Here is a 27,267-nt window from a genome sequence, read left to right as displayed (position 1 = left end):
GGAGATGTCTGGGTGGGTCACCCTCCAGTTCACATGCATGTGGTGTCCATATCACGCTTGTGCCTTGGTGTGTACTGCACATTTGCATGCCTGTCAGTGAGTGTGGCCATCCCATGCGCCTGTGTTGAAGCACAATGGATAAGTATGAGTGTGTCATGGGAGGTGGGTACCCAGCTGCAGTTCTGCTAGTTTGGGGGCATGGGTCCAGTGGCAAAATGGCTTTGTGCAGTGTTGAAGTGTCCCCACGAGTTGGTGGGTCTGTGCCTGTGCACAGGTATCTGCTGGCTGCACACTACACAGTGAGGCTCTGCTGTCCCAGCTGAGAATGTAAACCCAGCTGGGGCCAGCTCCTTCCCCCCACTGCATCCCTCCCTTCAAAGGATCCACTTAGCCCTTCTTGGGAGAAAGAGGAACCTAGAAGACAAAGACCCAGCAGCCAGGCCCGCCAGCTGGGGCTCAAGTTACCAAGGGGCGGGTCGGCACCGCCCCCTCCCTGGCCCAGCTGGTCCCAGGCCTTTCCTACGTGCCTGGCAAGATGGCCCACCCCTGAGAGCCTGGCGGAGCAGCGGGTTGAGGGGGCGGGCGCTTTATTGGGGGCTGGGACTGGGGCCGGGACCAGGACAGGGTCTAGGACTGAAGTTCGGGCTGGAATTTGGGGCTTGGCGTGCCCGCAGCAGTAATGCTGCTTTGGGCACGAGGCCTGCAGCCTGCAGCGTGAGTGCATCGTCCTGGTAGAGGGTGGGTGGGAATGTGCTGAAGATCTCAAAGGCAGAGGCATCCATGGCCCTGGGGACCAGGCAGAGCAGATCAGGCTGGGCAGTGAGGCCAGAGCCCCTCTGTGGTCCCAGCCCTGCCCTGCGCCCACCTGGCCTGCGCTAGCAGGGCTCGCACATCCCCAATGGTGTTATCAGGCTGCATCATCAGTAGGAAGGACTGTTCCCCATTCTCAGACTTGATGCGCAGCATGGAGAGCGGGGGTGCTGGCGTGTTGGGCGACTCCTGGCTCCTGCACAGCCCAGAGGCCATCAGCACTTGGTGACCCAATGCCCCCAGGCCCTCACCTCCTCGTCCTGCCCTTACCTCTCTCGCTCAGTGGCCAAGGTGGGCGTCTCCACCACAATCTCCTGGATCCGGGCAGGCAATGGGCAGCAGTTCTGGAAGGTATCAATGGAGGGTGGACAGAGCCCTAGGCCCCATTTGAGTCATTCCCGCAATCCTTAGAGGGACACATCCTTGACCAGGGACAGATGAGACCAGTGAGCAAAGCGGGAGGGGGTGTTTTGTATAAACCAAGGCCAGAGGAGAGGCAATGGAAGGGGAAGGAGGTTCTGGGAGGCAGCCCCATGGTTCCCCCCCAGGTAACCCCCGTTTCGGTCTAATGGAGACAGAAACCCACACAGATGATGATCAGGCTGGAAGCCCACCCCAGCCTGGGGTCAGGGAAGGCTTCCCTCAGAAAATGACAACTGAGCTGTGACTGAAGGATGAGTGGGAGTCCTTAGAAATGGAATGGGTGGGGCCGGGCGCGGTGGCTCAAGCCTGTAATCCCAGCACTTTGGGAGGCCGAGACGGGCGGATCACGAGGTCAGGAGATCGAGACCATCCTGGCTAACACGGTGAAACCCCGTCTCTACTAAAAAATACAAAAAGCTAGCCGGGCGAGGTGGCGGGCGCCTGTAGTCCCAGCTACTCGGGAGGCTGAGGCAGGAGAATGGCGTAAACCTGGGAGGCGGAGCTTGCAGTGAGCTGAGATCCGGCCACTGCACTCCAGCCCGGGCGACAGAGCGAGACGAGACTCCGTCTCAAAAAAAAAAAAAAAAAAAAAAAAAATGGAATGAGTGCAGGGATATTCCAGACAGCATCAACAGAGATCCTGGGGTCAGGGAAAGCTTCCTAGAGGTGGTGACACATTTGGGCAATTGCCAGCATTATGTGTGGCTGAAGCTGGGGCTCAATTGGACTGGAAGGAATAGGTTGGTGTGAGGAGGGGCCTGGCAATATAGGACGGGCCTTGAGTGCCAGCATAAGGAACATGGCTTTATCTCAAGAACCACTGGAAGATATCAACAGGGAAGGCAGCCTGGAGGATGGTCAGCAGGGGCAGGAGTGGCAGTGGGAGGCAGCTGTCTGGGAGAGATACTCTGGACCCTAGACTAGGGTGGTGGGTGGCAGGAATCGGGAGAAGGGATGCATCTGGGAGAAGTTCTGGGGGTGGACAGACCAGCAGGACTTAGCAATGTGTGGGTGAGGGAGGCAGAGGAGACCTGAGAAACTAAGGTTTGGTGCCTTTCACATGTGGACACCTAGGAAGAGAAGCAGGATAGGGAGCGAGGAGACAGAATGATGAGGGCCAAGGAGAGTCTGAGGCAACCACAAAGGGAGTACCTAGTACTGAGCTGGATATTTTGGCCTAGACCTTGATGGGGTGGCCTGGGCCTTGGGCTCACCCCTGGCCTGGACTGACTTTAGCCCTCTTACAGCCAACCCACCTGCTTTCTAGGGCCCAGTCAGTGCCCTCACCAGCCTCACAGTTTCCAGGAGACAGTGGAGCAACAGCTCTGAGGGACTCATCAGGTGCCTCAAGCTTGAGCCTCCAGACAAGACAGTTCTGGCAGGCTGGACCAGGGCTGGTGCTAAAGTTCCCCCAAGAGGGCTGGGGGAGTTAGGGTTGGCCTCACCTGCAAGGTGTCCCTGATGGGGCCCCGGATGTCAATCACCTCGCCTTGCCGGATCACAAACTTGGGGAGCCTGTTCAGAAATTTCTCAGCAGTCATCCTGGAGCCTGCAGGGACAGCATTGGGAACCGGGGCCCAGGAAGGACTATGAGTGGTGATGGAGCCCCCCTGCAGTTTGTTCTGCAGTCCCCCGGCCCCCTGGCTCAACCTGGAGGCCAAACTCACCTGGGTGCTCCTCCGCCCTGTCCCAGGCCTTGTGCATCCGCTGCCGGCCCACCACACGGCCCTCGCCTGGGAAGGGGTCCAGCCCATCCTCCAGGTAGACCTGATTGTGCAAGTCACTCACCTGGCAAGAAAGAAGGGCGACAGCAGCGGGCCCAGCTCTTCAGCCCTTGGCCCCACTTTCAGCCCTATTTGCCTAAACACAGGCCAAGGGTATGGTCTAATGCAACCCCCATTTTACATATGAGGAAACCCAGGCCTCAAGAGAGCCACAGTTCATACTGCTGTCATCTTCCTCGGCCCTGCTGCTCCTGCAAGCACCCCATCCAGGCCAGCTGAAGCTGCAGTACTCACACCCTCCTTGGAGACCCCCCCTCTCAGGAGCCTACCGTGAAGGCAGAGTGTGAGGGGGTCAGGAGAGGATGAAGCCCCTGCCTTTTTCCAGTCTGCAGCACAAACTGCATCATCGTACATGGAACCTCACTTGCCTCATCAAGGCATGCTCCGAGGCCCCCATTGTGGCACAAATGCCTTAAACACCCCCAGTCATGACTCATGCTGTTTCCTGAGCCCTGGTGACACATGCTCCCTCCCTGACACGCCCTCAGTGCGGCACTAACCCACCACCCTCTGCAACACGCAGCCTCACGGGCTCCGGTGGTGGTACCTACCCATGGGCCAGCTCTACCTTATGTCCTTGAGTCCCAACATCTGTCCCCTCTGTTTTGCATGTGGCTCACAGCACTGCCTCCCACCCTACCCAGACAGCTTCAGGAGACTTGGGGGATAGCCGGGTCACTTCTGCAGGGACCCCAGGTTGTCAAGGTGTCCTGAAAGTTGGGGAGGACTAGGAGGCAGTGGCCCTGCAGCCGAGGCTGTCTCCAGGGTGCCAGCAGAGGGCGCTGCCTGCTGCTCTGTTTCAGTCCTCTCTGCTCCCTTCCCAGCCCGGCTCCAGGCTTATCCTCCTAGAGGGCATCAAACTGGGGTCCCCCAGGGGGCGCAGTGGCTTTCCCTCAGAATGGGAGGTGCCTGGGGAGGCTGTGTATCCTCACTCCCTCCAAAATCCCCAAAGGTGTGGTTTGAGGAGCAGCTCATCACCTTAAAGGGGACCCCATTGGGGTACAGTCGCTGGAGCTCTGAGGGAAAGAAGCCATCCAATATGTCTCGGAGGCAGCGCTGCAAGGGGAGAGGAAAAGTGAGCGGGTGGCCTGGGCCTTGGACCCATCCTGCCCTGCCACTAGTCTGGATGGCAGGCCCTAGATCCAGGGTCACCCAGTGCTGCACTCTGGCAGCATTCAGAGTCCCAGGCCTTGGGGGAGGGGCCTCTGCAAGTCGTGTGTGGGCCTGGGTGCCCCATGGAGGGCAGGCTGGACCTGGGGTGAACTGACTCCATCATCCCCAACTAACAGTGGGCAGCAGGGGCATTAGAACACCAACCCCCCAACACCGCTCCTACCTGTGTGGAGGGATTGTAGAAGGGCTGGAAGGGCCCATCGAACATCATGATGCCATTCCGGTAGAGCTTCAGTGGGATGGGCTCGAGGGTACGCAGCTGTGCCCCGCCGGGCACTGGTGTCACCTGGGTGTCACCCTCTACCACCAGCTCACTAAGATCCTGCAGGCTGGCCAGCAGCCTGTCAAAGTCCACCTCAGGGGGCGCCAATGAGTCCCCTGGCAAAGAGGACAGACACCTATGAGCCGCCTCCTGGCTGCCGTGTCCCTAGCACCCCTAGTCTCTGTGGCTCCCTCCCAAGCTGGGCAGTGGTCTTAGTGTCTCCTCAACTGACTCCCTGGGGAAAAGGAAGGCCAACACTAGATAGTAACAGCAGCTGTCTTCCTAAGAGCCAGCTTGGAACACGCACCCTGTCCATGTTCGCTACTGTGCCCACCTCCACCTTGCACACATGGTCCTTATGCCAACCCTGAGGCTTGAGGCAGGGGTATTTTTGTTTATTTGAGACGGAGTTTCACTCTTGTTGCCCAGGCTGGAGTGCAATGGCACAATCTTGGATCACCGCAACCTCCCCTCCCAGGTTCAAGTGATTCTCCTGTCTCAGCCTCCTAGTTGGGATTACATGTGCATGCCACCACACTCAGCTAATTTTTGTATTTTTAGTAGAGATGGGGTTTCATCATATTGGTCAGGCTGGTCTGGAACTCCTGACCTCAGATGATCAGCCCGCCTCGGCCTCCCAAAGTGCTGGGATTACAGGCATGAGCCACCACGCCAGGCTGAGGCAGGGGTTATTTAGCTCCATTTTACACATGAGGAAACAGGCCCACTGAGATGAAAAATGACTTGTCCCAAGCCAATTGGTGAGAGGAGGAACTGGGAAGGGAGTCGGGGCTGCCTCTCAAGTCTGTTTCCCCCACCCATCTCAGGAGAGGGAGGTCAGAAGAGGGACAGATGGCTCTTAGGGAGGATGTAGGGACAGCTGCTGGCCAGAACAGATATGGAACAGACCGTAGGTTGTGCAACTATTTCTGGGTCACAGACCCCTTTGAGAAGCTGACAAAGCTCTGGACTCCTCTTCTGAAAAATGTGTGGCGCCTACAGCTGTGCACTGGCTTTGGGGGAGAATATGGAGTGGTGGGGCCAGCCATGACGGATAACAGAGCAGAAAGGTGGAGGACAGGTAGATGCTGGCTGGGGACAGACCAGGGGCCTGTTCTGTCATTTTGATGGGACCTGGCCCCCAAGTAAGTCATCTGTTAGGGTGTGCCCTACAACACACCAGTAACTTTCGGGGCCTCGGAGAGGCTGTTTTTCAACAGGACAGGCAGGCTGCGGCAGGATGTGGGTCAGGGCTCTGGGGACCCAATTCCTTTCCTCTCAGTGGTGCAGTGGCTGTACCAGGGAGGTGCAGATGTGTTTCCTGTTTCTTTTGCAGCAGGTCAAATGGTAGGCCCCAGCTGGCCTTCTCTCCCCTACACTTCCTACCGTTGAAGGGGCTACACCTGCCCCCACCTCCTCCTGGGGTTCCCCCACAGTCCCTGAGATTCCCTGGAAAAACTCACCTAACAGAATGATACCAAGACATTATTTTCTTTTAACAACTACTTTAAATACAAATAGGCAAACCTAAAAACAATAGCAGAATAGATAATCTCATACAATGCCTGCCTTAACCCTCTTTTTTTTTTTCCGAGACAGGGTCTCCCTCTGTCACCCAAGCTGGAGTACAGTGGCACAGTGATGACTCACTGCAACCGCAACCTTCCAGGTTCAACTGATCCTCCCACCTCAGCCTCCCAAGTAGCTGGGACCACAGGCAGCATCACCACACTCTGCTAATTAAAAAAAAAAATTTTTTTTAGAGACTGGGTCTCGCTGTGTTGCCAGGGCTCTGTCTTCTTTATAGATGGGGAAAGTGAGGCCCAGAAAGGTCAGATGACATGGCCTGATCAGACCAGACAGAGCCAGGAAGAGCACCAAATACACCAACTCCTAATTCAGTGTTCCTGTCACCTCCCAGGGCCAGGGGTTTTTCAGGCTGATGAACATGGGGGGTCGACATGGGATGGGGCCAGACCAGGGAGGATGCCGAGAAACGACAAAAGGCAAGAGAGAAGCTTGCCAAGAAAACAGCCCTAGCTTAAAGAAGTAACAGCAGGTGGGCTAGGCAGACGCTGGATATCACAGAGTGGAGATGAGACCAGGGGCCAGGAAGAAGGAACCACAGCTCTGGGCAAACCAGCACTGAGAGAATAAGACAGGAAGAGCTATCACAGCAGGGCCTTGTGAAGTCAGTGAGCCCCACCACCACCCCACAAGGGTTCAACTGAGGCCTGACCCGTGGATGGAGAGAGGTGTAGTTGGGGAGTCACACAGCGGGAGGAAGGTCAGAGGGCAAGTCCCAGGTCTACCCTGAGCTAGCAGCAGAACTCAAATGGAAAGGCACTTCCTCTTTGAGCCACAGCTGTCCTTTCTGTGCAATGGGGAGATGACAACAACCCTGTGCTGCCTGCAGGATCCAGCTGGTGTTCCAGGCGCGGTGGCTCACGCCTGTAATCCCAGCACTTTGGGAGGCCGAGACCGGCGGATCACGAGGTCAGGAGATGGAGACCATCCTGGCTAACACGGTGAAACCCCGTCCCTACTAAAAAATACAAAAAACTAGCCGGGCGACGTGGCGGGCGCCTGTAGTCCCAGCTACTGGGGAGGCTGAGGCAGGAGAATGGCGTAAACCCAGGAGGCAGAGTTTGCAGTGAGCTGAGATCCGGCCACTGCACTCCAGCCTGGGCGGCAGAGCGAGACTCCGTCTCAAAAAAAAAAAAAAGATCCAGCTGGTGAACCTATATAAATGATGGCCCTGTGCCAAATGCCAGGAGGCAGGCATCACCGTTCCTGTTTTACAGATAAGGAAATTGGGCCTTGTGAGGTGTCACACCCCAGATCATGCAGCTTGCAGGGCCCAAGTGACTCAGCCTCAGTGATCTCATAAGCTGCCTCTCAATATTGGTTCTTGGGAGGCTGCTTACTGGGGTCCCTTTCCCAAGGAGGGTGGCAATGCTGGGAGATCACCTCTGAGGTCTCGTCCAACTTTGAGAGCCCACGAGCGTATTAAAATGAGGAGAAGGGACGTCAAGTCCAAGCTCTTTGGCTCAACTCCCAAGACCCTTACTTAGCACCCAGCCTCTCCTCAACATGCCCCTCGCCTTGCGCTCTGGTGGGCACTGCAGGGCACTTCCAAGCTCTGTAACCCTGGGCCTCTATGGGCCTCAGCTTCCTCTTCTGTACGATGAGGACAATAAAAGTTGCCACACTTCACAGGGCTGCTGTGAGGCTTGGAGGAAGTGTTTGGCAGATGGTGGCTGTTGTCCCTAGCACCGCCTACTCATCGCTGGGCTCAAGCTGTGCCCACTCACCCCCACCTCCTCCAAGAAGCCTTGCTAGGAGCCCCCCCAACCTGCCTCGAGGCTGCATGCCTAGAGCCCTTGCGCCCACTCCCTTGGCCCTCGTCACAGGCTGCTGCTTTCTGCTTGCTTGTTTGCCTTCCAGCCATGCTGGGTACCCCTTGAGCTCAGGAGCATTGAGCCCTGGGCCTGGCCCAGAGTGACTGGGCCACTAGAAGCACGGCTGGATCCTACTGTCTAGCAATGTCTGAGCACCCGTGCTCTGCTAGACCCTGCCAATCATGGCGATGCCCACGCCCAGGGTCCTGCCATCCTCAGGCTCAGACTCAAGTGAAGAAGACAGGGCGGCAAACGGTGACAATGGCATGTGTAAGTTTCACTGTGGGGGCTGTGGAGCCCAGAAGAGGGCCAGACCCTGCCATGCTCAGTGGCAAGGTGGCAGCCCCTCACTGCACAAGTGCCCACGGCACCCCAGCAGCTCACGCGGTGCCGCCCTCCATGTGCCTGCCCTTGACCCTCAGGCAGACAGCTGCAACAGGAAGTGGAACCGCTATTACCACACACCTGCAAGTCGAGCCCCGCTCTGGGGACTTTACTGCAGTCACTCTGCTCCGCAGAGGAGCCAGTGCAGGAAAGGAGGCCCTGCGGGTCTGGCCACTGCCAGAGCACTCAAGCAGCCTGTGGCCTGGCAGGACCTGCTCAGGTCCCGCACCACCCTGTCCCCACCTCATCCTGTGCAGATAATTGCCCCAATGTGCTCTGATCATCCAAGCCTGGGCACACGGGCATCACAGTCAATCACATGCAGCTACACACAACTTGCCCATGTGCCAAGCACTGGGACATGCATGACAACAGCTAGGTGACAATGGCTGTCAGTTCATTACCACATCCATTCCGTGGCCCTAGAAGCCCATCAGCACGACTGAGGCAGAGGCTGGATTTGCCCTGAGCTTCAGAGGAGAGGGAAGCAGGCAAGGCGCCCTGTGGGGACAGAGCAGGAGCAAAGGCTGGAGGCAGAAGGGCAGGTGGGGAGGGGTCAAGCCGGTGGCTACGGGGATTGAAGGGCAGGCCCAGGGGCAAGTCATGCAGGCTGCGGAGTCAGAGGGTCTCCAACCCAGACTCACGAGTGTGGGGCTTGAGAGGAAGGAGGGAGGTGTGCGGGGTGCTGGCAGGGAGAGGTGGAGCCATGGAGGGAGGCAAGGACTGACTGGGGTAGGGGAAGTGGGGATCTCAGAGGGGGATGGGAGGGTGAGGATTCTCAGGGGAACAGGGAAGAAATGAGGAGCTCAGAGATGCAGAGGGTTGGAGTGGGGGGAGTGAGAACCTCAGAGCTTACCAGAGCTCTCAGCCCCGAGGCCCAACATCTGGCCCCAGTGGCGTGTGACTAGAGCAGGACTGTCCCTTTCATGTCTCCGCGGACCCTGAAGCACCTGGCACAGCATCCTCTGTGACGCTGGCAGAGAGAGGGGAGAGTGAGCGATCCAGCCTGAGGCCAAGCCCCTTCATGGCCCCACCAGCCCTCCTCCCTAAGAGTCTCAGGCTCCAGAAAGTTTGATCATCCCCCCCAGCTCGGTACAGACGGCCCTGGCTCACCCTCCACAGGCCTCCACCCCAGAGCCTGTAGGAGCTTCTCCAACAGAGGGAGAGCAGAGCAATCAGCCGAGCATCAGGCCAGCGGGGGCCGAGCTGTGAGCCTGAGGCTCCTGGGCAGGAGCAGGTTGGCACCTGGGGAGAGAGGAATGGGGACGCAGGAGAGAGAGATGTCCCAGGAACAGAAGCTGCTAGCCATGAAAAACGTCATTCATCTGGCAGAAAGCGCCGAATCAAGGCCCCTCCCATGCTGAAAAAATGAAAAAACAAAAGAAGGAAGAGAACGCACGGAGGGGCCACTTATGTGACCAGGGCCTCCAAGATGGAGGGCAGGGTTTTTCACCAGTTATTTTGACTTGAGGCACTCAGCGCACAAACAACCAAACAGGGCAGACTAGGAATCCACAGAGCCAGGTCCAGAAACCGGCCATCTGGAAAGGAGCAAGGAGGTCCCCCCGGCCAGGAGGAAGGCTGCCCTGCAACAAGATGGCAGGCCTACCTGAAGCCTGTGCCCAGTCTGCCAGGCAGGGTCCAGGGTGCGGCACTTGTCAGCCTCTGGCCTAGACCCAGGATAGACATTTTTAGAGCACCTGCAGCCACCTGATAGGGCCTCACCTCTCACTCATGCCAGGGGTCCCTCGAGAACTCTCCCCACGACACCCCTGTGAGGTGCAGCATCATAGAGGCCGCACAGCCCCCAGCTTTGCTGTGTCCCAAATGGACTCGGCATCTTTCCCACAGCTGTGCTCCCTCGGGTCATCCCTGACTGCTCCAGTCCTCTCCCTCACGTAACGACACCAAGGCCATGGATTCTACCTAAATCTCTCTGCCCATCCCTTCTCACCATCCCCACCCTCAAGCTGGGCATCATCTCATCTTCCGCCTCAGTGACCAACTGTCTTCCAGTGGGCTGTCAGCCTTAAGTCTTGCCCCCTTCTCTGAATAATGAGTCCACAGACTCCTTAAGTGCCTCCCTTTACCCATCTGTGAAATGGAGTAACTCCTGGCCCCTGTCAAGGCTATGAAGATGCTGGCAGGGCACAGTGGCTCACAACTGTAATCCCAGCACTCTGGGAGGCTGAGGCAGGAGGATCACTGGCATCCAGGAGTTCAAGACCAACCTTGGGAACGTAGCAAGACCTCGTCTCTACAAAAAATAAAGAAAATCATCTGGGTGTGGTGGCACATGCCTGCAGTCCCAGCTACTCAGACAGCTGAGGTGGGAGGATCACTTGAGGCCAGGAGGTTGAGGCTGCAGTGGGCCATGATTGTGCCACTACACTCAGCCTAGGCATCATCTCTTCTTCTGCCTCAGTGACCAACTGTCTTCCAGTGGGCTGTCAGCCTTAAGTCAAAAAAAAAAGAAAGAGAGAGAAAGAAAAAGAAAAAAAAGAAAATGCTTTGAAAGCTAGCTGCAAATGGCTGGGCGCGGCGGCTCACGCCTGTAATCCCAGCACTTTGGGAGGCTGAAGCAGGAAGATCACGAGGTCAGGAGTTCAAGACCAGCCTGACCAACATGGTGCAATGCTGTCTCTACTAAAAATACAAAAATTAGCCAGGCGTGGTGGTGGCGCCTGTAATCCCAGCTACTCAGGAGGATCGCTTGAACCCAAGAAGCAGAGCTTGCAGTGAGCCGAGATTGTGCCACTGCACTCCAGCCTGGGCAACAGAGCGAGAATCCATCTCAAAAAAAAAAAAAAAAAGAAAGCTGCAAATGGCACAAAAATGGGAAGTGATTTTTTTTCAGAACAAGCAGTGAGGGCATTGCACCCTGAGATTTGGGGGGATATGGCCAGAGCCCAGGCCTAAACAGGAGGCAGGATTCTCATGTTTGGAGTCTGGGTTTTTACCTAGCAGGAAACAGGAAACCAAGAAGGGGCCGTCATCTTCCACATGGGCCTCTTGGAAGCTGTGCTCCTGTGACCACCCCCGCCCTCAGACTTTGGAAACAACAATGGCTGCGAGCGAGGCACTCTGCGTTTAACTCATTTGTTCCTGGTAACTCCCAGGGAAGGAAAACACTCCTGTTTTGTTGATGAAGTGAATAGAGGTCACCTGCCCAAGTCACATCAAGGGATAGGAGGTGGGATCAAGTTGAGGGCGCAGGCGTGCCTGACTCTAGAGCCTAGAGAATCAACTTTTGACAATTCCCATTCTTTGAAGAGAATGGGCCTGGTTTTCAGAAATGGCCAGTTCTATGTACCCAAATCTGTGGGTCTACAGGAGGGGACTGTGGGAGGAATCCCTCTAGATATTAGCAGTCAAGTTAAAAATAAGACATGGTGGGCCGGGCGTGGTGGCTCTAGCCTATAATCCCAGCACTTTGGGAGGCCGGCAGATCAAGACGTCAGGAGTTAGAGACCAGCCTGGCCAACATGGTGAAACCCCGTCTCTACTAAAAATAAAAAAATTAGCTGGGTGTGTTCGCACACACCTGTAATCCTAGCTACTCAGGAGGTTGAGGCAGAAGAATTGCTTGAACCCGGGAGGCAGAGGTTGCAGTGAGCCAAGATCGTGCCACTGCACTCCAGTCTGGGTGACAGAGCAAGACTCCATCTCAAAAAAAAGACACATTGCGGGCCCACAGAACCAGGTGGGTTCCAAGGGCCATAAGTGAACCTGGAGAGGGAGGCCAAGCCTGAGAATTTGGGAGCAGCTTCCGGAACAGAAGGATTGCTTTTTTTTAAACAGCAACAGCTTCTAGATTGGTGGCATTTTGTAGACTATGTAACCAGAGGCAAATGAGGCCTTGCTACCTCTTGTCTCTCTCGGTCTCTGACAGATGAGCAAGAGAGAGCAGAGGGGGGACCCGGGAGAACCGGGCCAGCAGGTTAAGTGGTCAGTGATGGAGGCCGAGGCCACTCCCGCATTGTGTCAGGGGCAAGGTGTGGGCTCTCAGGGCGACTCAGGTCAGGGGCCCAGGTATGAATGAGATGAGCCTCTGGGGAGCTGCCGGCCAGCAGCAAACTGTTGGAGAATTCCTTTTGAAGAGGGCCTGGGGCAGACACCCTGCTCTACCTGGCTTCCAGAACTTCTTGGCTGTCATCCAGTCCCTCTCACCATCCTCTGAGACTGTCTTGCTCTCTGAGTCCTCCTGGTCCATGGGCTCGCCCACCCACTGCAGGCCATAGTCACTGAGGAACCGCTGTGGGAAAGAAGGGGGAGACACAGGGGCACCGTCCGCTCAGCCCCGTCCCAGGGAAAGAGCGTCGTCCCAAAGCCCAGCCTCAGTCTGCAGGCGATGGGGCCCCCAGAGCTGACCCGACAGACGGATGAGTGGGGGGATCTTGCCACTTCCTGGCTGTGACCTTGGAAAGCTGCTTCAGCCCCTAGAGCCTGAGGCGACTCCTCTAATAAAATGGAGATGACAGTTCCTGCCACCTAAGCTTGTGAGGAGGGCTCAAGTAAGCTCACTCCCGCCAGTGCCCGGCCCACGCGAGGGCTCGGTAAGGTCGGCCTCCTTGCTGCAGGAACCATGTGGCCTGGCCCAAGTGTGAGGAGGAGGCAGGGCTGAGGGATGTGAACCATGTGCCAGCCTCCCTAGGGCTTGGCCGCATGTCCCCTCTGCCACAGGAAACTTCTGGACTGTCTACACATCCACACCCCCACTTCTTTTCTCAAGCCACTCTAACCTGGCTCCATCACCATACCTCTCTGAAACTGCTCAAGGTGCTGCCCCCACCAACCTACCCGCTGCCAAGCGCACGGGCACGTTTCTGTCTTTATCTTTCACCATGTGCTAGTTTTCCTCCCATCTCCTGGGCTGTTCCTTTCCAGTTTCCTTCACCATTTCCCCTTCCGATCCAACACCAACTCGTGAGGGCCCAGCTCCGTCCACATGCTCTCCCAAACATATACAACAGAACCCAAATTTGTGTTTATGCAGATTTCACCCAAGCTCCAGACTCACATTTCCAACCGTCTACACTTGGATGTCTAATGGTCATGGCTCCCGCCTTCCTTTCAGACCTCTCCCCGCGCCAGCTTTTCCTGTCTCTGGAAATGGCACCCCCTCCACCTGGGAATCCTCTGTGGCCCATTCCTCCAGGATGACCCACAAGGCCTGTGGTGTCCCCTCCAGTGCGGCCTGGAACCCATCTGCTGGGCTCCATCTGCTGCCACCACCCTAGTTCAAGCCACTGTCATCTTTCTCCTGGACAATCCGGGGCGGCGCCTGCCTCCCCCTGTCCTCTCCTCACCCGCACCACCCACCCCCACATAGCAAGGTGGTCTTTTTGTCACACCACCTCTCAAACTGAAGCCTTCCAATGGCTTCCCATTTTTTCAGGACAGGATCCAGTCAGCACCACAGACGGCTCCAATGTGATGAGGCCCCTACGACCTCTTCTCTCTTCCTGTTCTTCTCCTTCCTCCACACAGCCACCGACCACAAGCCAAGTTACGTGGTGGGAAGTGGCACCTTTCCCCTCTAAACCTAGATCCTCTTACCCCATCCCCTCCTCATTCACCAGACATCATGCCCAATGTCACTCCCACAGCTGGTCCCCCAACTTGCCTCTGTGGTGTCACCCATTTCATCAAGTCACAGCACTCTCTGTACTTGTGTACCTGTGTATTCGTTTGTTCCCCTCCCCACAGACTGGCAGCCTCATGCAGGCAGGGACCATGTCTGTCTTGGTCATGCTCTGCCCCAGGCCTGCCCCAGGCAGATCCTCCAGATGAGGCTGTTAAATGAATAATGTGGTAACTGTGTGGCTGAGATGCCTGCAAGGGCAGTCATGCCCCTGCCCCGAGGCTCTGGCGCAGCCCTCACCGCCTGTGGCTACTGCTCCAGGACAACCCCAGGTATGAACAGCCTGGAAAGGGAAGGGCTCTCAGCTGCACCTGGAGGTTTGCTGCCAAGGTTTTAAATTAGATTGGGACTTTGGAATCCAATTCTGCGTGGAGAGGGAGAGAGGCTGAATCCCAGGAAGAACTTCTGGCAGGGCCCATGCGTGCCTGGGACCCTTCCCTGTGCCTGGTGTCCCTCTAGTTCCCTTGCTGTTTGAATGGCTATGTGAGTGGGGGAAAGAAAGGTGAGTGGGGGAAAGAAAGGTGACTGGGGTCACTGAGTCCCCAGTGAGCAGAAGTCACAGCCAGAGGCAGCAAATAGCTTCACCAATTCAGTGCTAGGTCCTAGGTGCACAGTGACAAACAACAGGAGGAAACTGCTTCCTCCTTCGTGGAGTTCAGAATCCCACAAGGGAAGAGAGATGAGGCACTGAGAAAGCATGGGATGGAAAACCCGCCTAGGAGGCCCGGGGGATATGACTGAGGCCAGTGGAACTGGCCTGGGGGAGGTGGGGAAACATTTCAGTAGAGGGAACAACAACAGCACCGCCCAACGCCCTGAGTTGGGAAGCAGCTCCACGTGGTCAAAGACCCGGGGGAAGGGCCTCATGGCTGGAGGGAGAGGGGTTCAAGATAACATGAAGAGGCATGCAGAGGCCGCGGTGAGGACTGTGCAATTCAGTCCAGTGGGAGCCATGAGGTCCGCTAAGCAGGGGGGAGGCACGTTCAGAGGGCCCAAAAGCAGGGGTGTGCCCCAACCCCAGACACCTCCCTGGCTCTTTAAATTCTGGGCCAGTCCTGAGTAGGGAAATGCAGGGCAGGGTCCCTGGCTGGGATGTGATGAGGAGAGGCCCAGAGAGGTGGGCTCGGACTGAGTTCCTGAGGAGCATGCCACGCAGAGCTGGGGACTGCTGGCTGCCTGCATCCCCTGGGGCCCCACCTCTCTCACCTCCATCTCCCTGACCTGCCGCTGCAGCTGCACGCACAACGTCTCCAGTTCCTCCTGCCGCTGCAGGGTTGCCTCAGCTTCAGGGAAAGACAGGGCCAGGCTTCAGCTGCTCCAGCAAGACACTGCCAGGTCACCTCTGCCCTGAGGGTCATCTGGAGAAGCTGTTCTGGGGATCCCCCAAGAACTGCCTCTTGGCTCCCCACCTCTCTGGCCTCTCCCCTGACTCTGTGGCTGTGCCTTGATGGGCTCTAGGAGGCTGGCACTCCCCTCAGAGCCTCCTGTCCTCCAGACTTCAGATGGGACTCAGGCCCATGCAGGAGGGCACGGAGTGACTGACTCCAGCACTGTCCTGGATATGTTGCAGCCCCTCTGTGGGCTCAGTTGTCCAGACCCCACCAAGCAGTCAGCTTGATGTTCTTCATGCCAGAAGCCATTGTCCAAGCTTCCAGGAGCCCCAGGCCCAGGGGAGGTGCCTGACTGGGGGCGCAGGTCAGCCCTCCAAGAACCTCCTACCTGGGTGTGGCTGGAGGGTCCGCACTAGGTCCTCCAGGGCTGCTATCTTCCGATCCTGTAGCATAAGACACAGGGTGAGCACAGGGCCTGTGGTTCCCAGAGCCCTGCCCAGATGGGAAGCTCCAGAGCTTTGCCTACGTTGGACGCTGGGGAACAGCAAGCCCCTGCCACCCTTTGGCACGGCCACTTCTCCTGGACCTCAGATAACCCTCGCAGTTCCTCTGAGGTGGGGAGAGGCATGGCCCACACCTGAGGACCCCCGCATCTGAGGGTGCCGCGCTCTGCTCAGCAGTCCGCTGTGTCACCCAGTCCAGGGTCTACTGGGTCCTGCTCAGCTGAGGGGAAGAACCCCCAGCCTCTCGGCTCAGGTCACAGGGACCTAGATCAGGCCCAGGCCACACCTGGTCCTCAAACTGGGCAGGTCAGTCGGGGAGATGGTTATAGAATCACCCGCCCTAGTCCAACTCCTGGCCTCCCCAGCCCAGTCCCTCCACCTCTCAGACTGGCCCCTGGCCCTCTCCCACCTGGGGCCCCACCTTGGACAGGATCTCATCAGTCTGGGCCTTCACCTGCTGCTCCAAGTCCCACAACTTCCTCGTCATGGAGGCCATCAGCTCCGAGTCATGGGATGCAGGGACTGCCAAGCACATAAAGTCTTTAGAGCCCAAGACCCAGAGCTGAGGATGAGTTGTCAGGGTGGAGGGAGGAGGACAGGGGGCCCAGGAATGGAAATGAAGGTACTGACAGCAGCTCCCACTGGCATCACAGGAACTGTTCTAAACACTTCATGTAGATCAACCCCTGTAATCCTTGAAACACACCCAGGAGGTAAATGAACTGTTTAGGAAAGTGAGACACAGAGGGATCGAGTAATTTGTCCAACATACACAAGGATGTGGTGTAACATATGGGCCACATCACCCTGAAGCATTGCCAACTTTCACCCTCAATCTAATCAAACCTCCAAATCTAGTGTCCAGTGGTAGGCAAAACGGCAGATAGAGGAGTGAGGCAAATACCCCACGGGCAAACTGCCAGATAAAGTCAGAATGCAGGGCATTGTAGAAAACAGTAGCCAGGGCCGGGCACGCGGTGGCTCATGCCTATAATCCCAGCACTTTGGGAGGCCGAGGCGGGAGGATCACCTGAGGTCAAGAGTTCAAGACCAGCCTGACCAACATGGAGAAACCCCCGTCTCTACTAAAAAGTACAAAATTAGCCAGGCGTGGTGACACATGCCTTGTAATCCCAGCTACTCGGGAGGCTGAGGCAGGAGAATCACTTGAACCTGGGAGGTGGAGGTTGCAGTGAGCCGAGATCACACCATTGCACTCCAGCCTGGGCAACAAGAGCAAAACTGCGTCAAAAAAAAAAAGAAAGAAAGAAAAGAAAAAAAAAAAAAGAAAGAAAGAAAATAGTAGCCAGGACTCTTCAAAATGTCCATGTCACTTTTAATCTTTGTGTTTTTTTAAGAGATGGAGTCTTGCTCTGTTGCCCAGGCTGGAGTGCAGTGGTACGATCATAGCTCACTGCAGCCTCGAACTCCTGGGCTTGAGCAATCCTCACACCTCAGCCTCCCAAGCAGCTGGGACTATAACTGCACACCATCACACCTGACAAATTTTTTAAAATTATTTTTTCTAGAGAGAGGGTCTTGCTGGGTTGTCCAGGCGGGTCTCAAACTCCTGGTTTTAAATGATCCTCTCGCCTTGGCCTCCCAAACTGCTGGGATTGCAGGTCTGAGCCACTTCACTCAGCCTTGTCTTTTTTTTGCGACAGGGTCTTGTTCTGTTGCCCAGACTGGAGTGCAGTGGTGCAATCACAGCTCACTGCAGCCTCGGCCTCCTGGGCTCAAGTGATCCTCCCAAGTCAGCCTCTTGAGTAGCTGGGACTGCAGGCATGTGCCACCACACTCAGGAACATAATTGTTGAATCTAGATGGAGAACGTATGGTATTCGCTATATTATTATTTCAACTTTCCTGTATGCTTAAATATTTTCAAAATAAAAAGTTTTACATCTGTGTAGTATGGGAAATAAAAGTTTTTATTAAAAAAGTATGAGAATGGGCCGGGTGCAGTGGCTCACGGCTGTAATCCCAGCACTTTGGGAGGCCGAGGCAGGTGGATCACTTGAAGTCAGGAGTCCGAAACCAGCCTGGCCAACATGGTGAAACTCTGTCTCTACTAAAAATACAAAAATCAGCCGGGCGTGGTAGTGGATGCCTGTCATCCCAGTTACTTGAGAATCACTTGAACCAAGGAGGCGGAGGTTGTAGTGAGCCAAGATCGCACCACTGCACTCCAGCCTGGGTAAGAGCGAGAGACTCTGTCTCAAAAAAAAAAAAAAAAAAAAAAAGTATGAAAACGGAAAAAAAGAGAAACATACAGGAAGAAGCAGGCCTTTTCCTTTTCTTCCCCTAGATACTGTCCTTTCTATGTATGAAACAGGAACCGCAGCCATCATCCTACAACCACATGAGGCTGCTGTGTCAAGGCAGGTTCGGTGAAAAGATGGAGAAACCTGAGCCCCCGATGATGTCTCTGAGTCACTGAATTAACACCCCTGGAGCTGCCTCTTTAGGACGGCTTTGCATGTGGGATAACAAAACTTCCTTAATGTTCTTCTTGGTTGAGGAAGGGTTTTCTTTGACTTATAGTTAAATGCATCATAATTGACAAAGAAACATTTGGGAACTGTCTACACACGGAGTACAGATGAGCTCACTGGGGCACAGTGGACACAGAGGAGAATCCAGGCCAGAGGAACATCACATTGAAAAGCTGAGGGCCCAGGTGCGGTGGCTCGCACCTGTAATTTCAGCACTTTGGGAGGCCAAGGCGGGCAGATCACTTGAGACCAGGAGTTCGAGACCAGCCTGGGCAACATAGCAAAACCCTGTCTCTACTAAAAATACAAAAATTAGCCAGGCATGGTCAGGCATGGTGGTGTGTGCCTATAGTCCCGGCTACTTAAGAGGCTGAAGTGGGAGGACTGCTTGAGCCTGGCAGGTCGAGGCTGCAGTAAGTACTGATTTGCACCACTGCACTCCAGCCTGGGCAACAGAGCAAGACGGTCTCAAAAACAAAACAAAAAAACTGAGGGAAAAAAGGAGGTGGTAATGATAGCTAAGAGGCAGAGCCTAGAAGCAGAGGGCAATGGGAGGGCAGCAGCTTGGTGCCTAAGAGCTTGGTGGAGGTCCTGAGAAGGAAGGAGCAGTGGACAGTATAGGACGCTGCTGGCTGAGAAGTAAAATAAGACAGGCAGGTCCTCATCTACCTTGGTAGGGACAGATATTGACTGGGAGTGGGAGAGGAGGGGATGACAGGGGAAAGCAGGGAGAGGACACCTGGAGCTTTTTCAAAGAGAGAACCTGGTTGCCATGGTTACTACTGAAAGTGACCTGGCTGGGTACAGTGGCTCATGCCTGTAATCCCAGCACTTTGGGAGGCTGAGGCAGGAAGACTGATTGTGCCTGGGAGGCTGAGGTTGTAGTGAGCTGTGATCACACCACTGCACTCCAGCCTGGATGACAGAGCAAAACCCTGTCTCAAAAAAAATAAAATAAAAAAGAAAGTTGACCCTAGTCAGGGTATAGGAGATCCTGGCTTTGTGATGAATTGGCTGCGGGACCTTAGGCCAGGCTCTTCCTGTCTCTTTTTCCACCTCAATCCCCTCTGCCGGTAAAATGGAGGGGGCCTGGTGGAGGATCATCAGGCCCTTCCTTGCGGCTGGCCTCCTGATGGGCAGCCACCACGCTGAGCACCCCATGTGACAAGCACTGGCCAGGGGCCTTCAACCGAGGAGCATCTCATCGAATCCTCCCAACACGCTGCCCTTGCTGTTCCCATGCCCACTTCACAGAGGAGGCCCCAAGAGACAGAGAGATGCAAAGTTGCTTGCTCAAGATACTACAGCTAGTGAGCTGGTGGGAAGTTCTAACCTCAGCCCCAGGTCCCGCCCAGCACTCTGCACAGCTCATCCCTGCCTGCCCATGTCTCCCCTTTTCTCGGACTTGCTAAATCCCCTCTCTGGGAAGTCACCCTGATCAGCCCCATCCCACCTTAGGTGCCTCCATGAGCTCAGCATTGCCACAGCCCTCTGCCAAGCTAAGTGGACTGTCTAGGCAACTTTGCACCTTGCCAGAGCCCTGCAGAAGCAGGAGGCTGAGCTCTACCCTCAGGATCTTCATCCCTCTCTGACCCTGAATCCTGAGCCCACTGATATCACACCTGCTAACTACAGCCACAGCCTGGCCTGGGGCTGGGGCTGGGCCAGGCCTCCTGAGCTACGGGTGGGGCTTGTGTGGCTTTACGCAAAGCCAGGGCCCTGCCACCATCAGGCAGGAGTGGGAGCAGCTTCCTCAGACCAAACAGGCGAGAGGAAGGGCCATGCCTCCCCAGGCCTTGCTCTTTCTCTGGGGCCCCCTCCTGCAGCCAGGACCCAGACCCTTCGGGCCTCTGCTCTCACCTTGCCGACTCACAGGGGCACCTATGCCGCCATAGCAGGAAGGGACTGAGATCTTTTCTTCTGAGCCACGCCCATCACTCAACATGTCCACCTCATCTTCTGCAGACAGGGATGCCTAGGTCACTGCTCTGGGGCCGAGGCCCAGAGGAAACTCACGCCCTGGGCCCTAGCCAGTGTGACGCAGCCTATGCAGTGTGCTCCAGGGAGTTTGAGGAGAGAGAATTCACAAGGCTGGGGAGCAAGGACCCAACCAGAATGGGGCTGTTCTTGTAGTTCTTCCAGTTCTGCTCCCAGAGGGACCTGCATGGCCAATGCCAATGCCATGGTGGGGTGTTGGGGGGTGGGGATCCAAAGGCCTGAGCTACAGGAGTCAGGGTGGCAATGTGTGCACAGACCTCGTGGGAGAAAAGGCTGTCATGCTGGAGGAGGCTGGAGGGGGAAGGCGGGCTGGGATCCCGATCCCTGGGCTGGGTCATCTCTTGGCCCCCACGTGGTTTCTAGGCACACACTGGCCAGTCCCACAGTGGGTCAAGGGGTTCAAATGTGAGTGGCAACATCTGTGCCAAGGGTATGGGGCCTCCTAATCTGAGAGCTTCCAGGAGGGAAGCCCAGTCCTCAGGGAGGACAGCGTGGGAGCTGCAGATAACACAATGTAGACCGCTGCTCCAGCTGACAAGGGCCTTCGTCGTGTGATTTCTCTCCATTGGCCCAACTGTAGGAGGTGCGAGCACATGAGAGGCGAAGAGGGCAGGAGGGTAGGGCACACTTACCATCCCCATAGATGTGGATTCCTCGCCTCCTGGGAACCCAGGCAGGAAGAAGGAAGAAATATAAGTTAGGGCCCCTGGAATGATACCAGGGATAAGGCTCTGGGCACCGGACTTCAGTCAAAGCTCAAAGAGATGGAAGCGGGGCCTCTACCTCCTGAGGACTTCCAGCCCCAAATCCCAGCCCCAGCCTGGGGTGAGACAAGGGACAGGCTTCAACATGACTCACTTTGCCCAGTGGAGAAGGATGGCGAAGGGGTGAAGAGCAGAGTCTTAGGTGGGAAGACTACAAGGCTTGCAAAGCCCACGAGTTCAGCCCCAGCTCTGCTCTGCAAAGGCTGTGAGGCCTGTTGCTTAACCTCTCTGAATCTTCTAGGCCTTAGCATGACTCAAAGTGGGGCCAGGCGCAGTGGCTCACACCTAGAGTGCTGGTAATCCCAGCACTTTGGGAGGCCGAGGCGGGCAGATCACGAGATCAGGAGATCGAGACCATCCTGGCTAACACAGTGAGACTCGTCTCTACTAAAAATACAAAAAATTAGCCAGGCATTGTGGCACACGCCTGTAGTCCCAGCTACTGAGGCTGAAGTAGGAGAATCGCTTGAACCTGGGAGGCAGAGGATGCAGTGAGCCGAGATCGTGCCACTGCAATCCACAGCCTGGGCAACAGAGCAAGACTTGCTCTCAAAAAAAAAAAAAAGACTCAAAGTGGTATTCCGAAAAGCAAGAAGGAAGAGAGGTAAAAAATGTTTTGAAAACGTGAACGTGCTAGACAGATGTAAAAGATTCCCTTTACTAAGAACCCTAAACAGGGCCTGGCCCAGGATAGGTCCATACACCATCTGTGTTTGCAGAATTAATCAATGAACAGTGAATGAACAGATGGGATGCCAAGCCACTCCTCCAGGGCCCGTACCTTATTAAAAGCACAACCCAGTTTATGCTCAGATCCAAAGCTGGGCACCCCAGAAGAAGGTATAAAGAAAAAGACAGTGGTCAAAGAAGGCTATGTGGCCCTCATTTGTATTCCCCAAGACACTAGGAGTCATTGTCCTCTGGCCATGGAAGGATGGAAGGCAGGGACAGAAAGACCCCTAAGGCTGGCTCCTTACCCAGAATTCACAGGCTCCGAGGGCAGGGGCACTTTCCGGGTCTTGCTAAGGGAGGCCAAAGGTGAGCTCATAGTTCTACTTCTAGAATCCAGCTGTCAGGAACTCCCTAGAGGAATGCAGGAAGTCAGCCCTTGGGGACAGAGGGGACGGACTCAGGGCTCCAATCCCAGGGGGTAGACTGAAGTTTCCACTTCCCTGGCTACTCTTCCTAATGGGAAGCACAGTCTAGGCAGCAGTACCTTTTGCCGCTTCCACTGTCCCCACAGAGGTTTCTGGAAGTTTCTGTTATCTGCCTGCTCCTCTGGGTATACAGCTTTCTGCTCTGAACTGTGAGACCTTTGGCCTGGTGGTTCTTGGGAAAGGACTGTGAGGGTGGATGGGATGCAGAAATGAGTTAGAAGCCTGGAACTTTCCCAGACTTAGAGCCTGAAAATGCTACCACCCAGGAGGCTGTCCGTCCATCAGCCAGCTGGGTGACACAAAGCCCAAGTGTCTCCTTCCCTTCCACCAGAAACCCGGTGCCACTACCAACATCTCAGAGCCAGAGAGGGCAACCCACAGGCAGGATTCAATCAAGACACAGTCTATGTGGGCTGGGCTCGGTGACTCACACCTGTAATCCCAGCACTTTGGGAGGCCGAGGTGGGTGGATTGCCTGAAGTCAGTGGTTTGAGACCAGCCTGTCCAACATGGTGAAATCCTGTCTCTACTAAAAATACAAAAATTAGCTGGGCGTGGTGGCATGCACCTGTAGTCCCAGCTACTTGGGAGGCTGAGGCACGAGAATCGCTTGAACCCAGGAGGTGGGGAGGTTGCAATGAGACGAGACTGCGCCATTGCACTCCAACCCGGGCAACAAGAGCGAAACTCCATCTCAAAAAAAAAAAAAAAAAAAAAGACACAGTCCATGTGACGCCAAGGTTAAGATGCCAGGTTTTGCCACTCACTGGAGTTAACCCATCCTCAGTTTCTTTTAGTATAAAATGGGGGTAGTAACAGTACTGGCACAGGCAGTGTTCTGAGCAGATTCAGAGATAACAGAGAAGGTCTAGCCCAGTGCCAAGCTCAGAGGAAGCACTGAAAAATGTGAGCTGGGGCTGCTGTTGCTTTTGCTGTTGCTGCCACAGGAGGCACTCATACATGTTAGTTTCCTTTCATTCCCTCTTCCTTCTGGAAAGAGGAGTGCACCTGAGGGACATAATCGAAGGCTACTACTCTATTCAGTAAATGACCTCAGGTGATCCACCCGCCTCGGCCTCGGGGACCTCCCAAAATGCTGGGATTACAAGCATAAGCCACCGCACCTGGCCTGGATCAAATTTTTTAGGACAAATCCAAGCAAGCTCCACTTTGAAAATGTCTGGTTCTGGCCTCAACCCTACTTCTGAAGCCAGTCAGCAAGGGAATCCATGCTGCCTGGAGGCAGCCTCCAATGCCTTCACTGCAGAGTTTGAGAATCATGCCCTGCCCCTTCCTTGGAAGGAGCCCTCCTCAAGGATCAGGCCCAGAGTTTCTTCACCCACACCCTGCCCCAGCCGCTGCCCTGTCTGGGCGGCCTCCTGGGTTGTATGGCCAAGTCTGAGAGCCCCTCATGGCCCCCTTCATTAGTTCCCATGTGCTCCAGAGAGATCTTCTTAAAACATAAAGCAGGCCGGGAGTGGTGGCTCATGCCTATAATTCCAGCATTTCTCACCCAGGGAAAAAAATTCAAAATTCTGGCCAGGTGTGGTGGCTCACGCCTATAATCCCAGCACTTTGGGAGGCGGAGGAGGGTGGATCACCTGAGGTCAGGAGTTCAAGACCAGCCTGACTAACATGGCGAAACCCCATCTCTACTAAAAATACAAAAATTAGCCGGGTGTGGTGGGGGGCACCTGTAATCCTGGCTACTCGGGAGGCTGAGGCAGAAGAATTGCTTGAACCCAGGAGGTGAAGGTTGCAGTGAGCAGAGATTGCACCATTGCACTCCACCCTGGGTGACAGAGCAAGACTCCATCTCAAAAAGAATTTCATAATTCCTTGATATAGGTGACCTGGTCCCTGCTTATGTCTCCTGACCTCATGTCCCATCTTGCCGCCTCCCACACTTGAGCCACCTGAACTGCTAGCAATATCTCAAATGCACATGTATCCCCCTTGCCTCAACCTCAACCCCCCACTCCCAGAATGGTCTCCCCACCCCTACCTGCACCCTTCCCTTGGCCAGCTAACTCTTTTTCCCCTTCAGTTTGTTTTTCACTTATATTTTAACTTTTTATTTGAAAGTTATTATAGATTCACAGGAAATTAGGAAAATAGTACAGAAAGATCCTTTGTATCCTTTACCCAGCTCCCCTCAACACATTTTTTTGTTTTGTTTTTTGAGATGGAGTCTTGCTCTGTCACCCAGGCTGGAGTGTAGTGGGGCTCTGTCACCCAGGCTGGAGTGTAGTGGCGCGATCTCAGCTCACTGCAACCTCTGCCTCCCGGGTCCAAGTGATTCTCCTGCCTCAGTCTCCCAAGTAGCTGGGATTATAGGTGTATGCCACCACACCCAGCTAATTTTGTATTTTTAGTAGAGACAGGGTTTCACTATGTTGGCCAGGCTGGTCTCAAACGCCTGACCTCATGAATCCACACACCTTGGCCTCCCAAAGTGCTGGGATTACAGGCGTGAGCCACTGTGCCCGGCCAATAGTTAGATTTTATATAACTACAGTATGATATTAAAATCAGGAATTGACATTTTTTTCTACAGTTTGTATGTATAGTTCTATGCTGTTTGATCACATGGGTAGATTAAATCACATAGGTCAAGTTACATGGGTAACTACCACTGCAATCAAAATACAGAACTATTCTGGCACCACCAAGATCTCCCTCGTGGCCCTCTTTATAGTCACACCCATCCTGCCGCCCTCCCCCAGCCCTAACCACTGGCAACCAGTACGTTATTTTCCATCTCTAATTTTCTTTTTATTTTCTTTCCTTTTTTCTTTTCTTTTTTTTTTTTTTTGAGACAGAGTTTTGCTCTTGTTGCCCAGGCTGGAGTGCAATGGCGCGATCTCGGCTCACTGCAACCTCTGCCTCCCAGGTTCAAGCAATTCTCCTACCTCAGCTTCCCAAAGTGCTAGGATTACCGGCGTGAGCCACCGCGCCCAGCCCATCTCTATATTACTTCAAAAAAGTTACATAACTGGAATTATACAGTATGCAACCTTTTTCATAAAACAGCTTTGAGATATAATTCACATATTTCACCTTATTACAGTGTAAATTTAAGTTTTTAGTATATTCACAAAGCTGTACTACCATCACCACAATTTTAGAACATTTTCATCAGCCTAAAAAGACCTTGTACCCTCTAGCAGTCACCCGCCACTTACTCTCCAGCCCCCACCCCTTTTCCCAGCCAGTCTTAGGCAACCACAAATCTACTTTCTGTTCTATAGACTTGCCCATACTGCACATTTCATATAAATGGAATATATACTGAAATATACTAAAAACGATTGAAATTTACACTTTAAAGGAGTGAAGTATGTAGTACGTGAATTATATCTCAATAAAGCTGTCATGGAGGAAAACCAAAAGACAAAAAACTCCTAAGCCAAATCCAACATCTTCGTCAAACTCACTTCCTCCCCTTCCCCCTTCTTAATGGGACCCCATCACCCAACCACAGCATTTTCCTCTCCTTCCTTCCCTCATACGCCATCTTTCCTCTTACTCCAAACACTGCAGGTCAAACTGTCTCACATATAGCTGCCCCTTTCCATGCCCACTGTCAGCCATCCTAGTGGGACTCACTGCCCATTCTGGGAGCTGTCACGTGGCCCCCAACTGACTTCCCTACTTCCAGTGTCACTCCAGTCCAATCCAACACATTGTCCCCAGGTTAATCTTCTCCCAGATTACAGGGGACCCTGAGGGCAAAGGCTGCATTTCCCCTTCCGTTTGGGGGGACTCCTGAGGACAGGGGCGTGTCTCTTCCTCCTTCAGATTAGGGAGCCCTGAGGACAGAGTCGTCTACCTCCTTCACTTTGGGGCTTCCAAGGGCAGGACTGTGACTACCCCTCAGGCCAAAAGCTCCTTAACGCAGGGTTGTCACCCACTTCAGATCTGGCTCTGAGAACAAAGCTGTGTACCATGCCTCTATATCTCTAGGACCAAACTCAGTACTGTGGTTGACTCACAACATTCTTCTTCACACCTCCTCGGCCTAGCCGTCATCCCCAGGGCCCAGAGCTCTGGCGGGGACACGGTCCGGCCCGCTGCCAGCCGTCACTCCCTAATGCCCCCAGGACGCGTTTAGGGAGAGACGTCTATCACGACCTAACCCAGCCCTGGAAGCCGTGTCGCCTCCTTCCCCCTCTACGAGTAGTCATGGTAAGCAGGGTCCCCAACCCCTCCTGTGGGAGCCGCGGAGCTCGCAGGCCCACGGGGCTCTAGGGGCTTGGACTCTAGTCTGCGAGAGGACTCCAGGGGCAGAAAAGTCTTGGGGCAGAAAAGTCTTGGGCCAGACTCACCACGCAGGGCCGCTAGCCGTCCCGCGGCGCCGCCATCTTGTTGTCACGCGGTTTCCTAGGCGACCAGGACCCGTGCACTTCTCATTGGCTAGTTTGAGGGAGGCCTGAGCAACCTGCAGACAGCGAAGGTGGATACAGTCGCCTGTGCTCGGATTCCATTGGCCCAAAGAGTCGGCATTCTTCGCGGGCGAATCCCAGAATGCACCGCTCTGGGCGGGCTCCAGGTCGGGAGGGGGGAGTTCGTTCATACCCACAGGTGCAGGAAGGAGGAACCTGGGATTAGGTTGATGAAACTGCTGGAAGCCTCTGGACTTGAATGTGTGATCCCGACAGTGCCGCTATTTTGCTAAATTGATCTTGGGGGGCATTATCCCTCTTAGCTTATTTCCTCATATGATCAGTGTTGTAACACGAAGTACTATAATACTTAGCGGAGGCTGCTTTGAGGATGGATTGCAATGATGCAACTACTTAATAAATGTTTCTTAAATCTGAGTTTCTGTGATAATTCCTTGTCCAGATTGGCGCCCGGAAGGGAGGCCCAAATTCTATTTCCCTTGCGTAAAAGTTGGGTAAGACAATTTCCCCTCCCTGAGCCTCATCTGTAAAATTGTTGGATTAGACTCAGTCACCAAAGCAGCTAAAGGCAGTTAAGAGCACGAACTCTGGAATTAGGAGTCCTGGCTCCTGACTGTGTGTTCTTGGACACTTTATACACCTTAGATTTTACATCTGTAAAACAGTGATAATACCCACCCCCACTGGGTTGCCGTGAGGATTAAATAAGATATTGCAAAGTACACGATTTTA

At 54.7% G+C, this 27,267-nt stretch overlaps 1 protein-coding gene across 20 annotated transcripts; it reads right to left on the bottom strand.

Moving 5' to 3' along the window:
- Positions 1 to 570: 570 nt before the first annotated feature.
- On the bottom strand, positions 571 to 26,829 carry UBXN11 (UBX domain protein 11). 20 transcript variants are annotated; one of them, XM_033227666.1, is made up of 16 exons: positions 26,458 to 26,570; positions 22,189 to 22,313; positions 21,950 to 22,055; positions 20,841 to 20,869; positions 20,071 to 20,169; positions 16,125 to 16,237; positions 15,601 to 15,655; positions 15,088 to 15,164; positions 12,366 to 12,492; positions 4,354 to 4,568; positions 3,996 to 4,073; positions 2,901 to 3,021; positions 2,679 to 2,782; positions 1,081 to 1,154; positions 866 to 1,006; positions 574 to 786 (listed from the first exon to the last, which is right to left on the bottom strand). In XM_033227666.1, the coding sequence occupies exons 3-16, from the start codon at positions 22,018 to 22,020 to the stop codon at positions 588 to 590; spliced, it is 1,503 nt and encodes a 500-aa protein (XP_033083557.1). In that variant the 5' UTR covers positions 22,021 to 22,055; positions 22,189 to 22,313; positions 26,458 to 26,570; the 3' UTR covers positions 574 to 587. The 20 variants fall into 20 exon arrangements, 18 of the variants coding, with proteins under 18 accessions (XP_033083548.1, XP_033083561.1, XP_033083554.1 ...); XM_033227668.1 differs by having other exon boundaries at positions 16,137 to 16,237; XM_033227665.1 differs by lacking the exon at positions 22,189 to 22,313.
- Positions 26,830 to 27,267: the final 438 nt, after the last annotated feature.

The sequence above is a fragment of the Trachypithecus francoisi genome, unplaced genomic scaffold (assembly GCF_009764315.1).
Source record: "Trachypithecus francoisi isolate TF-2019V2 unplaced genomic scaffold, Tfra_2.0 Lachesis_group12, whole genome shotgun sequence".
Classification (NCBI taxonomy): domain Eukaryota; kingdom Metazoa; phylum Chordata; class Mammalia; order Primates; family Cercopithecidae; genus Trachypithecus; species Trachypithecus francoisi.
The sequence above is the reverse complement of the archived record's forward strand: the minus strand, read 5'-3'. Positions and strand labels throughout refer to the sequence as shown.

Coding starts and splice junctions, on each gene's coding strand:
- UBXN11 (XM_033227657.1), bottom strand. CDS start 26,705: ATGAACGAACTCCCCCCTCCCGACCTGGAGCCCGCCCAGAGCGGTGCA. Junction 12,493..15,087: donor GGCAGGTCAGGGAGATGGAG/GTGAGAGAGGTG, acceptor TCTTTCCCACAG/CGGTTCCTCAGTGACTATGG. Junction 1,155..2,678: donor CCATCAGGGACACCTTGCAG/GTGAGGCCAACC, acceptor GATACCTTCCAG/AACTGCTGCCCATTGCCTGC.